The sequence below is a fragment of the Drosophila arizonae genome, chromosome 4 (genome assembly GCF_054131065.1).
Source record: "Drosophila arizonae isolate 15081-1271.41 chromosome 4, UAZ_ARI_1.0, whole genome shotgun sequence".
In the NCBI taxonomy this organism is placed as follows: domain Eukaryota; kingdom Metazoa; phylum Arthropoda; class Insecta; order Diptera; family Drosophilidae; genus Drosophila; species Drosophila arizonae.
In genome coordinates, this window is record NC_142924.1 from 7118506 (window position 1) to 7136393 (window position 17888).

Sequence of the window (17888 nt, forward strand, 5' to 3'; positions counted from 1 at the left end):
TCTGCTTATATACAAGAAAAAATTAGATCAATACATTGATAAATGCACCTAGGAGAACTTCTTAAACTTTGCGTTTGCAAGTGGTGCTATTTTATTTTTCGCAACTGTATATGTGTATACATAGCTATCGCCTAGCTGCGTCCCTCTGGTGTTTGTCTTTCAGCTCTATAACATCCCAGTCACATCCTTATACAACGCACTGTCCTTTTATCTGTTTTGCGGCACATTGTTAGTTTTACCCAATCCATCTCTGTCTCTCTCTCCCTCGCTCTCTCGGTGTGTGTTTATTTTGAGGTTATGTCTCTTTTTGGGGTAGACCTCAGTTAATTGAATTAATGGAGGGTATTGTATTACACATCAAGTACTTCATTCATTCACAAAAAGCTGGCAACGGCGACAAGTGACAAGGGAAATATATATACAACTAGCTCTGTTTATAATACAATATGTGTATAAGTATTTCAATTTTTGGTAACTCTGTTCGAGAGAAGCCAAAAAGTGTTTGGCATATATTTTTAAAACACTTTTTTATGAATAGTGAATTCATTTAAATATAATTAATTCATTTATAAATTTATTGTCATCTCGATTTCCATATTACTAATACATCTACATTTTGCATTAATCTTATATCATATCATTAATATGATCTATCCTCATTTGTAAGCTGAAATTATTGCCCTTGCGTAATATTCGTATCAGTATTTGTATATTTTCCGATCAAATTAGTTCTTTAAATTAAACCCCATATTATACCTATCTCCCATCATGTCTTTTTTTTGATATTCGCAATTTATTTAATCAATCGCTTTTTTGTTCGATTTATCATTAGTTGCATTTATTGCTACAGCTGTCCCTTCCACTTGCAATTCCCTTATCAGCACGTTTCTCTATTTTTTATCTCGAACCGCAAAACAGCAAAATATTTCATGTATCCTGTGGCCAGGCCCTGCGCACGCTCTATTGAAGGTTGCCTTGCCTGGCTGCCTGCCTACAGAGGGATTCCCTCTGCGCAGCGAGCGCGTTTCTCAGTTCGATCAGATTACGCCCTTTGTGGCTTTTTGCAGTTCGCTGCCTTCAGTCGCTGTCGCTGCTGCAGCGCCGCTTAAGCTGCGCAAAACGCTGGCATTTTGCCGGCTGGCGCCACTCGGGCGAGCACCGCACAGAGTCTACAATTGGGAGAGTAACAGCAGAGAGAGAGAGAGAGAGAGAGAGAGGGAGAGCAAACTCTACACGCGCCGCTCTGTTGGGGTTGCTTCAGCTGCTGCACCCTTTGAGTAAACTGAAGCACGCATTGCGCAGGCGGCGCTCTCTCTCTCTCTCTCTCACTCTCGCTCTCCCTCTTGTTATCTATCTCTTTGTCACCCCAGGCAGACAGCGAAAATGCGCTCGGCAGCGACGTCGACGTCGCAGCATCCCCTAGGCTGGTCCACTTTTGAGGTAACCTTTTTCAGTTACGTGCCAGATTTCGTGGGCAGCAGACGTGCATCCTTCAGCAGAGCTCCACAACAAAACATAGCAGACTCTAGTCAACTCAAGTCAAGTCAACATTTTCCATAAAGCCCGGCCATATGGAGCAGTTGACGTTCTGCCAACTGGCCAAAAGTAAAGTTTTGTTTAAACTAGTGTCTGTGTGTGTGCCTCCGATATATACATATATATATTGTCTCTCTCTCTCTCTGTGTCTGTGTGTGTGTGTGCCTCTTGTGTACGGCTGACAGCTTTTGCCGGATATTTCAAGTGCTTCCGTATGCCGGGGGATGCGACAACCAAAACATAAGCTGTGCAAAATATCGATTTTTACATAAGAAGAAAAAAGCAGAAAAAATAATGAAGAATTCTATATCGTGTACCGGAGAGACCAGGCACCAGAGCTGGGGGCGGGGCAGTACGCTGACTGACACACATTGCCCCACAGCAGGATAGAAAATCAATTAGTGGCGGGGCCGTGGGTGTAGCCAGTCGAGCATTAAGTGAATTTAGCTAAAAATCCAGGCATTAATGTCGCATAAAATGGCGCAGCCGACGTCGCTGCTGGCGTTGGCGTCGCCGCACACGTCGCTGCTTGGCATAATGACAGCAGCAGTGCCAGCGACGGCAACGGCGACAGCGGAGGCGGCGGGGCAGGCTGTGTAAGCAAGTCAACCCCCAGCTACAGTGACCAGGCTTTGATTTGAACACTGAAGTGGGCACACATTGTCTGTGTGTGTGTGTGTGTGAGTGTGAGTGTGAGTGTGTGTATAGAAGATTTTCATCAGCAGCAGCGCAGCGACATTGTCTGCTTTTTGGGTGGTGGCTGGGCCCCCGGTCCTGTGCTGCCTGATTGCTGTCCCGTTCCGGCTATCTCTTTTGCCTTTTTTGGGGGTTGGTTTTGGTCTTTGGTTGAAGGTTTTGCTGTTTTCGGTTGCCGTTTCGGTTTTTGGTTTTTGGTTCTTGGTTTTTGGTCTTTGCTCCGAACTACGCTATTTATAACACTTGAATGGCCATTTATTTCATAATTTCGTATTGCCTCACTTCATTGCAGTGCCTTTGACAACATTTTCTACTACACCTAATATATTAAGTTTAAGCCAACGATTAAGACTAGAACGTCGACTGAAACGTAGACGACGCAAATATGTCCACTTTGTCGCTGCGCATACAGCTGGAGGGTGGTCGAGTGACGAAGACCATACAATTCCAACCAAATACCACAGTCTTCGATGCATGCAAAATCATACGCGATAAATTTGCCGAAGCAGTGCAGGGACAACGTAAGTAAACGCTCGATAAGGTCTTCAATCAATTTCTATATAATTATTATCCTTACAGCTAGCGAATATGGACTCTTCATTTCGGATGAGCAGAACCAGCAGGGCGTTTGGCTAGAGGCCGGACGCACATTGGGCTACTATATACTGCATAATCAGGACACGCTCGAGTATCGGCGAAAGCTGCGCACTCTGCGTGTTCGCATGCTGGATGGCGCCGTCAAGACCATACTGGTCGATGACTCTCAGCCCGTTTCCCAATTGATGGTGGTTATTTGCACCAAGATTGGCATCACCAATCATGAGGAGTATGGATTGGTGCGCGAGGACAATGAGGCGCAGAATGAGAATCTGCCCGATAATAAATTTGCCACGCTGACGTTGAAGCGCAAATTTACCGAAAAGGATCGCGATGCCAAAATGGAAAGTTTGCGCAAGAAGCTGAAAACCGACGATGAAAGTGAGTTGATAGCGCCATCTATTGACTGGCCACTTAACTAATATTGATTTATTTCAGTGAACTGGGTTGATGTGGGTCGCACACTGCGCGAACAGGGCATCGATGAGTCGGAGACGGTGCTGTTGCGACGTCGTTTCTTCTTCTCGGATCAGAACATCGATTCGCGTGATCCAGTGCAGCTAAATCTGCTCTATGTGCAGGCCAGGGATGCCATTCTCGATGGCACGCATCCTGTTACACAGGATAAAGGTGAGTTGTGCTGGAAAATTGTATGTTTAGCCTTATGAATTCTGATTTGTTGTTCTTTTGATTAGCTTGTGAATTCGCTGGCATTCAGGTACACATACAATTCGGACCGTACAACGAGGCCAAGCATAAGCCCGGCTTCTTGGAGTAAGTGCAGTGCTTGAACCCTTTCTCTAGCAATCCTTCATTATATTCAATTCTTTACCTCCTCTGCTCAGCTTGAAGGACTTTCTGCCCCAGTCGTATGTGCGCGTCAAGAACATTGAGAAGAAAATCTTTGCGGAGCATAAGAAACATTACGAACTAACGGAAATCGACGCCAAAGTTCTGTACACCAAGACCGCTCGGGAGTTGCCCACATATGGCGTTACCTTCTTCCTGGTCAAGGAGAAGATGAATGGCAAGAATAAGCTAGTGCCGCGCCTCCTGGGCGTTACCAAAGATTCTGTGCTGCGTCTGGATGAGCGCACCAAGGAGATCCTAGTCTCCTGGCCATTGACAACAGTTCGTCGCTGGGGCGCCTCACCGAACACTTTCACTCTGGACTTTGGCGACTATGCGAATCAATACTATTCGGTGCAAACGACCGAAGCCGAGCAGATTGTGCAGCTCATTGCGGGCTATATTGATATCATATTGAAGAAGAAACAGACGAAGGATCACTTTGGCATTGAGGGTGACGAGGGCTCCACCATGGTGGAGGAGTCCGTAGCGCCATCCAAGTGAGTGGGACACATATGAGAGGAGTGAGGGCCTTTGATTGTAATTCTTGTTTTCTATTATTTCAGGGCCACCTTCTTGCAACACGAAACGAATCGCGTAGAGAAGCTGAACTTGGAAAGTTTAGCGCATCCGGGTATCATGCGGCCCTATGACGGTAAGTCCACCGAGTTCCATTTGATATATTTAAGATATTTGCACAAAAGCTTTTGCTTTTTTTTTTTTTTTTTTAATATATATATATATGTAATATATGCTTTAGCTAACTATTCTATAAACAAGACTATTGCTAGTGTGCAAAAAGTTAGTTGAATAAAAAAAACTTCTATATAGACTATCTGCCTTATTGCTTTTTGCCTTTTACTTTTTGTGTATGCTTCTGATAATTTATAATTTCTTATTTTCCGTACACTTTTCGTTTCTCTCTATCGATGTGGCTGACAGGTGAACGCACCTTTACGCAGAACGAAATGCAGACTGTGCAGTATGGCGCCTTTGTTGGCCAGGTGAATCATGCGCATCAACCGCCGACGGTAAGTAGACTAGAGAGATATGAATATAGTCGATTTCATCCAACTTTCATTTCCTGCCATTTTGTCTAAGTTGCCATTGCACCTCTTAACTGAATACATAACCTCAAAGCGCCAAACTTTTAACATCTTAAGTGAAACTAACTCGAAAATAAATTCTTTCATCTCTTAACATGCTGCAAACCATTTAGAAAACGGTCATGCCAAGTTTCACAAAGTATGTGGCAAAGCCTTCAATTCCCGATAAATTGATTTTTATCTAACTGACTTTACTTTCGTATTATCTTTGATTATTAGACTAAGGAAGTACGCATTAGTTCTGTGAATCTAACCGAGCCGCAGCGTGCGCTTATTGGTTATATATCCGCCGGACAGGATGTCTTAATTCGCGCCGACGAAGAGCTGCGCACCAAGGTGAATTTTGAGTTAAGGAATATTTGGCTAGATCTCGTTACGAATCTCTGAATCCATTTGCAGGCACCCATTCAGGAGCTGGGCAGTGATTTGCGTTCGATTGAGTGGCGTGAGAATACGCTGGACACCTCCAAGCAGGCAGTCAGCTCTCATGTGGCCACAATGAGTGCCGCCACGGCTCAGATTATAACCGCTTCGCAGCCGGATGAAGTGGACACGGAGGCCATTTCCGCATCGGTGTCTCAAATTGCGCAGACCATACCGGAGGTGACCAAGGAGGTGCGTCTGATTGCTGCCCTCATGGAGAACGACACGAATGGCGACCAGTTGCTGGAGGCAGCACGCAATCTGTGCAATGCCTTCAGTGACCTGCTGAAGGCTGCCGAGCCGGAGAGCAAGGAGCCACCACAGCATTTGATAAATGCCGCCACTCGTGTAGGCGAAGCCACCACGCATGTGCTGAGCACCATTGCCGAGGAGGAGGCACCTGAGAATCGGGATCTGCACGATATGCTGGTGGACCTGGGCAAGGCGGTGGCCAATACCACAGCCGCTTTGGTGCTGCGCGCCAAGAACATTGCCGCCAGCTGTGAGGATGATCAGGCGCGCAATCGCGTCATCGCTGCGGCTAGCCAGTGTGCACTGGCCACCAGTCAGCTGGTGGCCTGCGCCAAGGTGGTGGCACCCACTCTGCATAATGCGGCCTGTCGCGAGCAATTGGAGGCGGCGGCCCGGAATGTGGCTCGTGCCGTGAACGCGCTCTGCGAGGTCTGCAACGAGGCGAGCACCGATCCCAAGTTGAAGGCGGATCTGATGGATGCGGCACGCGATGTCTCCAAGAGCCTGCTGGATATGCTGGAGCATGTGAAGCTGAGCACGCGGGAGCATGCGCATCGCACCAGCCAGGAGCTGAGTCCCGTCGAGAATGTCATCATTGGCACCGACGTCTTGGTGTCCACCAATGATCCACAGGAAATGGTGCGTCATGCCCGCACTCTGGGCCAGACCACAGCACAGCTCATCCAGAGCATCAAGGGCGAGGCGGATCAGCAAGAGGATGCGGACATGCAGCGACGTTTGCTGTCGGCCGCCAAGCAGTTGGCCGATGCCACAGCCAAGCTGGTTGAGGCCGCCCGTCTGTGCTCCTCCAATCCCCATGACTCGGACAACCAGAATGCGCTGCGTCGTGCCGCTGAGGAGCTGCGTGAGATTACGACCAGCACGGCCAACACGCCGGCCATGAAGCGAGGACTCATTCAGCGCTTGGAGTACCACTCGAAGCTGGCCGCCTCTGCGGCTACCCAGTGCATCTCGGCGGCCCAGAATGCGGTGCAGCACAGCCAGGACCACCAGACCAAGGAGTCGCTGCTGCAGGATTGCAAACGCGTGGCAGACACCATACCACGATTGGTCACCTCGGTGAAGACGACGCGTGCTCAGCCAGACGATGCACATGCACAGCTGAATTTGATTGAGGCCGCCGAGCAGTTCATCGAACCAGCTCTCCAGGTGTCGAAATCTTCACGTGCCCTGCGACCGACTGTCACGGATATACCCTCGGCTACTCAGCTGTCCAAGAGTGCCTTGCACCTGGGCCAGGCTGTCTCGGAGCTGCATTCGGTGGCTCAGCGTGCGCGCGATGCCTGCGGTGGCCAGGAGCTGGAGTCAGCCTTGGAGGCTGTACGCAAGCTGCATCATGTGCTGGACGACACTCGCCAAACGGCGCTAGCGGGTCAGCTGCGTCCACTGCCCGGCGAGACGGTAGAGAACACAGCCGACGAGCTGCGCAAGTCCGCCAAGAATGTGGGCATTGCCCTGAGCCAGCTGTTGAGCTCGGTGCTGCAGGGACAACGCCAGTATGCAGGCGCCGCTGGCCGTGACACGGCTCTGGCTCTGGGCGAATTCACGAAGAGTGTGCACGGCGTGGCGGCGACTACACAGAATCCGGCCATCATTGACTGCGCCGACGATGTGGTGACCAGCTCTGCACAGCTGATTGAGCAGGCACAGCGCACGCTGAAGGGCGTCTCTGATCCGCAGGCATTGACCCAGGCGGGACGCGATGTCACGGGCGCCTTGTCCCGCACCGTGGACTGCATACCTGGACAACGTGAGGTGGATGCTGCACTGCGCAACGTGAGCGATCTCAGCGAGATCTTGTCTGTGAGCGAATTCCCACCATCGAATCGACCGTACGCCGAGCTGCAATCGGAGCTGAAGCAGGTCGCCGAGCAGCTGAGCACAGCTGGCGGACAGATTGTCCAATCGTATGCCAGTCCAGCTCTGCTGGCTGACAGCAGTCAACAATTCGCGGCCAACTACAGGGATCTGCTGTCCGTGAGCATGCAAATGGCCGGACAAGCCCAGACGGATGAGCCCGTGCGCTCCCAGATGATCGACAGCCTGCGCAATGTGTCGACGCAGTCGTGCTCGCTGCTCTCCACGGCCAAGTCCATTGCCGCCGATCCCGGCCAGCCGAATGCCAAGAATCTGTTGCTTGCCGCCGCACGCAGCGTGACGGAGAGCATCAATCAGCTGGTGGATGCGAGCATTCAGTCCGCTCCGGGGCAGAAGGAATGCGATAATGCCATACGCAACATTGATGCACTGCGTCGGATGCTCGACTATCCGCACGAGCCGATCAATGAGATGGGCTACTTTGATTGCGTGGAGCAGGCGACGGCCAAGTCACGCAACCTGGGCTATGCCATCTCCGAGATGATCAACAACGCCAAGCAGTCGCAGCACGTGGAGTTCAGTCAGTCGGTGAACAATGTGAACGAGTCGATTCAGGGACTGATGGAGAGCTCCTCACAGGCGGCCTATCTCATCGGTGTCTCGCATCCCAGCAGTGTGGCCGGGCGACCAGGAATCATTGATGAGGCGCAGCTGACGTGGGCCTATCAGGGCATTCGTCAGCATTGCGACATTGTGAGCAGCGCCCAGTCGGGCAAGCCACAGATGATCTCGGCCCTGACCGTGATTGCCAAGCACACGAGCTACCTATGCTCCATTTGCCGGCAGGCGAGCATGAACACCAACAATCCGGTGGCCAAGAATGAGTTTATTGTGCTGGCCAAGCAGGTGGCAACGGCCACATCGGATCTGGTGCAGGACATCAAGGCCATTGAGGATAATCCAACGGGCGGCAATCGGGATCGACTTGTTGAACCGCTGCTGGAGGCTGTCAAGGCAGTGCGTCAATATGCCTCCAGTCCAGAGTTTACATCGGTACCAGCGAAAATCTCAGCAGAGGGTCGCAAGGCCCAGGAGCCGGTCATTCAGGCTGGGCGCGGTGTCATCGATGGTGTCGTCGAGATGGTCAAGGCCGCCAAATCGCTAGCTTTGACTCCGGATAATCCGCCAGTGTGGCAGCAGCTGTCCATGCACTCCACACCAGTCTCCGAGTCCGTGAAGCGACTCGTTGATAACATCCGGGATAAGGCTCCAGGACAGGCGCAGTGCGAGCAGGTGCTCCACACCTTGGGCACCTGCACACGTGAGCTGGACAGCTGCGCCTTGGCTGCCAATGCTCAGGGCTTGAGCCGCCGTCGGGACAACAATTTGCATGGCTTCAGTGGACAAACAATGAACGCTGCTGCGGAGCTCTTGGATAAATTGGAACCGATTCGCGTGGCCGGAAAGAATAATGCGGAGCAACTGGGCCACGCTGTGGGCGAGATCTCGCGCTATGTTGTGCCCATGGTGAATGGTGCCATTGGCGCCTGTACTCACATCGTGCACAGCCAGCAGCAGATGTCGCTGATCAACCAGACCAAGTCGGTGGTGGAGAGCGCCATTACACTGGTGCAATCGGCCAAGGATTCGGCGGGCAATCCGCGCGCCACACACGCTCATCCACGCCTCGATGAGGCCATCGATGGCACACGAGAGGCCATTCAGGAATTGCAGCAGGCTGTGGAGAAGATCAACGCTGAGACGGGCATCGTCACGGGCCTGATGGAGCAGGTGAATCGCGCGATTACCCGACTGACAGACAAGCGTCAGTCGTTGCTGAACGCCTCCTACTCGGACAGCTTTGTCGACTATCAGACGCGCATGGTGGCCACGGCCAAGGAGATCGCGCGCCTGGGCAACGAAATGAATGCCAAGAGCAGCGTGGAGCCAGCCGTTCTGCCCCAGTTGGCTGTCGAAATGACCCAACACTACCAGCTGCTCACCCAGGATTCGGTGGGTGCCAGCACCACGACCACCTCGCCGGATGTGGCTATGCGCATACGCAGCACCGTCATTGATTTGGGCCGTTCCATCAGCTCGATGATTCAATCGTCGGCGGGCGGCGCTAGTCCCAACGATTCCAGTGCCCAGAAGGAGATTGCACGCAATGCTCGCGATGTATCCGAGAAGGTGGCCCAAGTCCTGGCCGCACTCCAAGCTGGTTCTCGCGGCACCCAGGCCTGCATCAATGCGGCACACACTGTCTCGGGCATTATCGGAGATCTGGACACGACCATTATGTTTGCCACAGCCGGCACACTGCACTCGGATGGCGATGGCAGCTTTGCCGATCATCGCGAGCATATTCTGCAAACGGCCAAGGCGCTGGTGGAGGACACCAAGGTGTTGGTCACTGGAGCAGCCGGCACTCAGGATCAGCTGGCGAATGCGGCACAGAATGCTGTCTCAACCATAAGTGAGTAGAGACTGAGAAGATTCCTAAAATCGTTACTTACAGATATTATTCTTTATCTTTAGCCCAACTGGCGGAGGCCGTAAAACGCGGTGCCTGCTCCTTGGGCTCCTCACAGCCCGACTCGCAGGTCATGGTCATCAATGCCGTCAAGGATGTGGCCTCGGCTCTAGGAGATTTGATCAATTGCACGAAATTGGCCTCGGGCAAGCCCATACACGATCCTTCGATGCAGGGCCTCAAGGAAAGCGCCAGGGTAAGTCTTTTCTACCTTTCCTTTAGATCTACCCTCTATGTCTTTTCATCTCTCTCTAGTGTTTTTTTTTTTTTTTAATACTTTCACTTTGCTGTAAAGCTTTCGTTGTTGTGGCTTTTTTAATAGTGTATAATATTTATAGTGATTATTTATTTTTGGTAATTTTTTTTTTAAACTGTAACTGACTTTAATGTGGTTATGGCTTGATTAAAAGATTTCGTTAGTAAAGTTTAAAGTGACAAATGTAAAGTTTTCTTAAAAAAAAAAAGAATGAAGGTTTAGAAAAAGTTAAATAAAACTAATCAAATAAGAAAATATTTAAAATTGCCTTCAGCTTGTAAACCCTAAACGCTTAGGGTTTGAGTATTTCGAGTAGCACATATCATACTAGTATTCAATTTTATTTTTATTTGTATAGTATCTTTAGTTATTTTATTAAATGAAAAGCTCCCCGTACACCCACACAGACATATAAGCATACATAAATGTTGTTTGTGGCATTTAAAGTACAGAAAAGCAGCTTAGAACCAAATGATATAATTATTAACTCTGGTCTACTTTGCGAGCGTTTACTGTACCACAAGTAAATACTTAACTGGCTTTGGCACTTACTTATAAAATACCACAAAAAACTACTTTTAAGAAGTACCCTATATAAATGTACTATTTAATACCAATTGCTGTTGCTGTCGCCGCTGATGTTTCACTGCACCAAACGAGCTTTTGAAGGCCACTCGTCGCGGCTGCTTCAACTCCAACTCAATCTCAATCTGAATCACCTGCTGCTCCTCCTGCCGCTGCTGCTGTTGGCTGTCTCTTTTTGTATATCTCTTAAATGTTATTAATTACTTTCAATGTTTAACCACACAAACACACACATACTCTCTCTGTTTCTCTCTCACACACACATGGGTACAATCCGCCCCTTCAACAATATGTTTCGCACCATTGTCTCATCCCGGCGTTGTGTCCAGCTCTAACTCCTTGGTCAAAAACATTCAACAAACACCCAGCCCAGCCACCCTTTCTGCCTGCTGCTCTGCATGTATTTGCCGTGCTCTCGCTCTCGCTACAATTGTGTCTCTCTTTGTCGATCCACCACCACCGACACCCACTCACCATTCAAACAACCACCCACATTGTAAAAAGCAAACAACAAACAAAAAATCCATAAAATTTTGTATATTTTCGTTTTCGTTTTATGCTAATTTGTGCGCGTTCGACGTCTCTGCTCTTCTCTCTCTTCCCATACACACATACACGCATACACATACACATATAAAAAAAAAAAAAAACAAACAATTCCTCATGAACTGTACAAAATACGCAAATCGTACTCAAAACAAAAATTGCTCTCTTCATGCGCTGCGCTCGCTGTGGAATGTATATAAATATATATACGCCATCTATCGATTTGAACATGCATCTGTATTCAAATTCGATTTCTCGCTATCGATATCGAACACACACACAACTACAATGCAGACGCTTCAAGATGTTTGCCAATCAGCTGCCAGCGCCCAAACAGAAACTAACACACACACACGCCCCTCTCAGCAGCCAGCGACGGCAGCAGCAGTAACAGCAGCGACAGCAAACGGAATCATGAGTCATTAAGTGGGCTGCTGGTAGGGGGCGCCACCCACAACAATTTGGAAACTTGAACGAAATTCTTTCTGCAACATTATAAACATTAATCATTGCACAAGCATAAGGCCAACATTATTCCAAAACATTTAAAACTTTGTAAAACTTGTAGATGCAATTGGAGAGTCAACTGTGGCCAGCATCAATTGATACACATACATATGTATATCTGTTTTGTATGTATGTGTGAAGCTGTTATGTAGTATATGAACTAGAAGGAACTTTCTAGCCTTTTGCAAAAGTAAATGTGGTTTAGCTTTACCTCAAAAAATAAATGGTAAATGAATGAATTCTAATTTTCAGCTTGAATTTTCTAGAAACCCTATTTTAATTATCTGCATATCCATTCATATATACATACTATATCTTGCTCTCCATAGCATCTGCAGGTTCTTTACCCTTAATAAATAATATTTGTCTAGAAGGATGTCTGTTTTATATCATGTCTAATTTATCCAATAAAGTTTTTTATTACTCGTCAAATCAAGCATCAAAAGTTGTTTCTTAGAATATTAATTAGAGCAGTGCCAAAGCCATGTAGAAGTAGTTTTATAATTTGTAGGTCTATTTTGTATTTCGTAGTCTCTAGAGATTATAGCTAAGCTATTTCTACTATATCCAAATATTTATCTATAAAACTTAACATTAATCACAAAACATTTCTGCTCCAAACAAAAAAAACAACAACAACAAAAACACTTTGTTATTGGCATTTAGGTGATGGTCCTCAATGTTTCCTCGTTGCTGAAGACCGTCAAAGCTGTGGAGGATGAGCACACGCGCGGCACCCGCGCCATGGAAGCCACCGTGGAGGCCATCTCCCAGGAGATGCGCGTAAGTAACATCAGAGGCTGGTAAAAAAAAAACTGTCATTAAGCTCGAATTTTCGTTATAAATAGGCCATGCAGACACCTCCGCCAGTGGGCAGCGCCCAGGTGGGACCCGAGGACCTGATACGCGTCACCATGAACGTGACTGCGGCCACGGCAAAGGCTGTTGCCGCCGGCACCTCCAATCTGCAGGCGGATATCGTGGCTGCCGCCAATCTGGGTCGTCGTGCCATATCAGACATGTTGATCGTCTGCCGCTCCGTCGCCTGGAACTGTGCCGAGACGGATGAGCTGCGCGTGCGCACCCTGGAGGCGGGCAGTTCCGTGGCCGAGTCCTATCGGGAGCTGTTGAATGGCATTCTGCACAACTGCAGCGCCGACGATCGCATGCATTTGTCGCGTCGCGTGGCCAAGTGTGTCACAGATCTGGTGGCCATGGCCCGTTTGCTGAAGGGCTCCGATTGGATCGATCCAGAGGATCCCACGGTCATAGCTGAGAATGAGCTGCTCGGCGCCGCAGCCTCCATTGATGCAGCTGCCAAGAAGTTGGCATCGCTGCGGCCACGTCGTCAGGCGGATGTTAAGGTGAGTCTCCCATGATCTCTATACGGCTTATAACGGCATATCACTCTACTTTTAATGGTGAATGTGCTATGGTGAATTGAAACTAACTGAACTACCGCTCGCTCGTCTCCACAATCAGCTGTCATCTGTTTAACCAGCCACCAAAATCAACCAAACTACCTATCCACTACCTCATCTAACGATTCCAGTGAGATATGTTTGATATTCTTGGTTGTTACATTCAAAAGTTCACCCAGGAATCAAACATATTATTACTGTGATCGCTTAAACTCTACTAAAACGAAACCAAATCAAATTCAAATAACTGAACTAAAACTCAAATGGTGTTTGCTTATCTATAATGCTAATATAGCTAGTTTCCAATTGGATTCCAATAAGACTGTATTTCCTGAGCTAACTCACTTCATACCTATTCACAGATCGAGCTGGATGAGAACATGAAGTTCGACGAGATGATTCTGGAGGCTGCCAAAGGCATCATGGGCGCTTCGGCTGCCCTGGTGCGTGCTGCCAATGCGGCGCAGCGCGAGCTGATTGACCAGGGCAAGGTGGCTCGACGTCCACTCACGAGCTCCGACGACGGGCAGTGGTCGGAGGGTCTCATCTCAGCCGCTCGCCTGGTGGCTGCAGCCACGCACAGCTTGGTTGAGGCTGCGCAGAATCTGGTGCGCGGTGTGGGCACGGAGGAGATGCTGATCTCCACGGCCAAGCAGGTGGCTGCCTCGACTGCACAATTGCTAATTGCCTGCAAGGTCAAATCGAATCCCAATTCGGAGGCGGGTCGCCGTCTGCAGGCTGCGGGCAATGCCGTTATCAAGTCCACGGACAATTTGGTGCACGCTGCACAGCAGGGCCTGGAGGCCGAGGAGGAGCATTCGCTGAAGATCAACACATCGATGGTGGATGGCATGGCGCAGGAGATTAATGCCCGCTCCGCTGTGCTGCGCAAGGAGAAAGAGCTGGAGGAGGCGCGCCAGCGCCTCAAGCATGTGCGACAGGCGCAGCGCTATGCCAAAAATACCCAGGGCTTCACCACAGACGAGAGCGACACGGAATATGCCTATGGCACGCTCAACAGGAGCCAGAACAATGTATGAACAGGTTTCCATTTCCCACTTGAACTTAGATTTTAGACTTTAGACTGCACCAATGAATTGGCATTGTTGAGACTCTCACGTGGTGTCGGTGTAGTTGTAGTTGTAACGGAATCTAACCCTAATCTCTCTAACCAACCAAATGTCTCTTTCTCTTGCTAACCCTTAACAGACTCTGGGTCGTGGAGGAGGTGCTTACTATGGCTCGCAGTCGGGCGATCTGCCCAGCTCGCCGAGCTACTACACGGGCTCGGGCGCGGGCAGTCAGCAGAAGCATCATTATAACTATGCCAGCCCGCAGCCCCAGCATTTCCATCATCCGGGCGCCGTGTCGCCGCCGCCATCCAATTATGCGGTCATGGATGATGTCAATGGAGACTTTCCGCCACCGCCGCCGCCGTTGTCGACGACCATTTCTAATATGCAGACCGCGACGTCGACTCACAGTTTTCGCTCTAATCCCAAACTAACAGCCAATGCTGTGCCCCGACCCTACCCAGGCAGTCCAGTGGGCGGCGCGGGCAGCAATGGCTTCACAACCATATCCGCAAGCACACCCACTAACGCCAACAACTACCAGCAAAGCTTTGAATCGTCCAGCATTAAAACGCAAAACTCATCCACATCGGGCGCGCCCCCAACTGTGCCACCACCGCCACCACAGAAGCCCACCGGCAATCGCAATCTGGAGGCCTGTGTACAGGATCTGCATGACAAAACGTTCGGCCAGGGCGGCGTGGTGGAGATAACTGGCGGCAATGCCTATCCCGGCCAGAACTACGAGGGCTACACATCCAGGTGAGTCCACATTCAGATGTGGAGTGCTCAAATGCTAACATTTAGCCATGCTCTTCAGCAGATACGAGACACGCAACTTCGACAAGACAGCCAACACCAGCAGCAACAGCGAATCGGGCCTGGTGAAGCCGCTCGAGTCGAGCTTTTCGCAGATGACGCTCAACACGGACGGCGGCAAGATCAGCATTGTGGATCAGGGCTCCGAGCGGCTCACCTCAATGACGCAGCGCGTCATGGAGCGCAAATCGTTTACAACCACAACAGAATCGCGGTCCGAAACGAAAACGGAGAAGCACAGCTTTCGCCTGGAGTAGATAACCTGAGCTCGATCAGCAGGAGCAGCAGCTGCGATTGAAACTAAACGATAATTTTTGCCAAATGTGCTTTTAACATTTACATACATACTAATAGCAATAATTTAACAATTAATTATAATTAGCCACTAGCGTTAAAATGTCTATATATATAAACACACAAACACACGCACACACACACACACATATACCCTATATACACACGGTTTGGACTTCTTTTCATAATTTCCATTTATGCGTTTCTTGTGTATATTTGTTGTGCTTATTTATCTGCCATTTATATTGCCAATTGTTTATACACACTCACACACTCAGACACACTCTTTCCAAATATCCGTCGAATCTATATTACATACAATTCTTTATACTAATCATAACGCAACGAAATTACCTTTAATCTGTAACCAGAACGAAATGCAAATTGAGTTCAACGATTTACGTGTTAGTTCAATGCAATTTATTACTGTGCACCTAAAAACAAACAGCTATATACTATAAACCATGTAATCGAGTAATCTATATATAACGCGATTTTAGTTAATTCAAATGTTGTTCACATAACGTTTAGTTCGTAAACCATCTATGTATGTAATAATTGTTCTATGTTCTGCTATAAAAACAAAACAGAGTCTTCTATGCTCTCATCATTTCGTTTTTTGTATATACGAGTACATATGTATATGTGAGCCGTCGTGTATACGTAATTGCATATTTTATAATTGTGTATGTTTTGTAAATTAATAAAAAATAAAAAACAATATTTTAACAATATATGAACGAATGATTTATTGGGGTTAGAGTTTGGCCATAAGCGAATTCAACTGCCGTTGAGTTATTTGCATATATCAATATATAGACAATACCTCTATTAAATAAAACAATCCAAATATTTAGCATCAATATTCACAATCCATCAATTATTCCACATACAATATCTACAATTTTTGTACAACAAATTTCTACAAAATATAAATGCAACAAATAGTCTTTCCGTTAAGATGGTCCTCTAGACAAACCTCCACCAATTACTTGTACTCCTGGTTCAATTGACGACCAATCAGCCAACGTCTGATCTCCGAGGTGCCAGCTCCAATCTCATAAAGCTTTGCATCCCGCAAAATGCGTCCAGTTGGATTGTCATTGATGTAGCCATTGCCGCCCAGAATCTGAATGGCGTCCAAGGCAACCTGTGTTGCTTTCTCGGCGCTGTACAGGATGACGCCGGCGCAGTCCTTGCTGCTGCGAATGCCCGCATCGCAGGCTCGGGCCACTGAATACAAATAGCTGCGGCAGGCGCCCAGAGTCGTGTACATATCTGCCATCTTGCCCTGCAGCAGCTGGAACTCGCCAATTAGCTTGCCCATTTGCTTGCGCTGATGGGCATAGTCGAAGGAGACATCGCAGGCGGCCTGCATGAGGCCCACTGGTCCGGCAGCTAGAACCAAGCGCTCGAAATCCAGACCCGACATCAGGACGTAAACGCCTTTGTTCTCCTGTCCCAGTATGTTCTTTGCCGGCACTTTGAGATCCTGAAAGACGAGCTCGCAGGTGCTGCTGCCACGCATGCCTAGTTTGTCCAGTTTCTGGGCTACACTAAAGCCTTCCCAGCCTGTCTCTATGATGAAGGCTGTGATTGCGTGCCTGTCTGGAACACCGCTTGCTCCAGTCTTAGCATACACGATCAGAGTTTCGGCATCTGAGCCATTGGTAATCCAGAATTTGCTGCCGTTTAGTACATAATAGTCGCCTTTGCGTTCCGCGCGCAGCTTCATGGAGACGACATCCGAGCCGGCTCCAGGCTCTGACATAGCCAGACCGCCAATATGTTCGCCAGTGCACAGCTTGGGCAAATATTTTTCCTTCTGTTCCGGCGTGCCGTTCTTGGTCAACTGATTGATGCATAGATTGGAATGTGCTCCGTAGGAAAGTGCTACGCCTCCAGCAGCTCTGTAAAAAGTGAGAAGTGAACAGTAATGACTGTAGTTCTTAAGCAACATCCTAATCTTAGTTGCCTTGAAATCTCTTCCATAATGATGCAGTGATCCAAATAGGTGCCGCCAGTACCACCATACTCCGGCTCTGCCGTGATGCCTAGGAAACCAAGCTCGCCCATCTTCTTCCAGAATGAGCGTAGATCTCTATTTAAAACAGGAATAAGTAAAGTGGACTTTGTATGTCTTCAGCCTGACTCACTTGAAACTATCTAGCTTATCGATCTCCTTGGCATATGGTGCCAATTCTTTTTGAAAGAAATTGAAAGCAATTTCACGCAACTTCCGTTGCTCCTCATTGAGGCCAAACATGGCGTCATTTATGGGGTAATGTGTTAATGTGCGTATCCATGGCGCGGCAATCTGCAGACGGCGTCCGCTATGTTGCAGCAACGTTTGGGCCACGAAACGTAAAGTCATTTCAGGGAGAATGTAAAAGAATGTAACAAGTGTTACCTAACCTTTGATCAGCTGTGTGGTGGAGGGCTGCCTACAATGGCGCAACAGGTGGCAACGCTAGCCTGATCGCATTCCCATTTAAAACGAACTATCGATTAGCCAACTATCGAATTTGAATATATTGAACATGAATTCAATCATAT

At 48.5% G+C, this 17888-nt stretch overlaps 2 protein-coding genes across 8 annotated transcripts in view; one reads left to right on the forward strand and one right to left on the reverse strand.

Moving 5' to 3' along the window:
- Positions 1-16066, forward strand: part of rhea (Talin_middle and talin-RS domain-containing protein rhea) — a 35902-nt gene extending 19836 nt beyond the window's left edge. For 3 of the 7 annotated variants that reach the window (XM_089466833.1, XM_018006157.2, XM_089466834.1), the window contains 15 exons: positions 2525-2753; positions 2812-3210; positions 3268-3459; positions 3525-3603; positions 3675-4178; positions 4245-4333; positions 4621-4709; positions 5004-5120; positions 5184-9774; positions 9837-10027; positions 12392-12508; positions 12574-13089; positions 13509-14180; positions 14356-14981; positions 15040-16066. In XM_089466833.1, coding sequence (XP_089322959.1) covers positions 2618-2753; positions 2812-3210; positions 3268-3459; positions 3525-3603; positions 3675-4178; positions 4245-4333; positions 4621-4709; positions 5004-5120; positions 5184-9774; positions 9837-10027; positions 12392-12508; positions 12574-13089; positions 13509-14180; positions 14356-14981; positions 15040-15295 — 8574 coding nt within the window. In that variant the 5' untranslated portion in view covers positions 2525-2617 and the 3' untranslated portion in view covers positions 15296-16066. Of the gene's footprint in view, positions 1-1446; positions 1606-2524; positions 2754-2811; positions 3211-3267; positions 3460-3524; positions 3604-3674; positions 4179-4244; positions 4334-4620; positions 4710-4897; positions 4924-5003; positions 5121-5183; positions 9775-9836; positions 10028-12391; positions 12509-12573; positions 13090-13508; positions 14181-14355; positions 14982-15039 lie in introns of those variants that run through there. The other 4 variants (XM_089466835.1, XM_018006159.2, XM_018006160.2 and 1 more) reach the window with 4 other exon arrangements.
- A 116-nt stretch (positions 16067-16182) lies between these two features.
- LOC108613014 (isovaleryl-CoA dehydrogenase, mitochondrial) lies at positions 16183-17786 on the reverse strand. Its single transcript, XM_018006179.2, has 3 exons — positions 17489-17786; positions 17308-17433; positions 16183-17242 (listed from the first exon to the last, which is right to left on the reverse strand). The coding sequence occupies exons 1-3, from the start codon at positions 17704-17706 to the stop codon at positions 16321-16323; spliced, it is 1266 nt and encodes a 421-aa protein (XP_017861668.1). The 5' UTR covers positions 17707-17786; the 3' UTR covers positions 16183-16320.
- Positions 17787-17888: the final 102 nt, after the last annotated feature.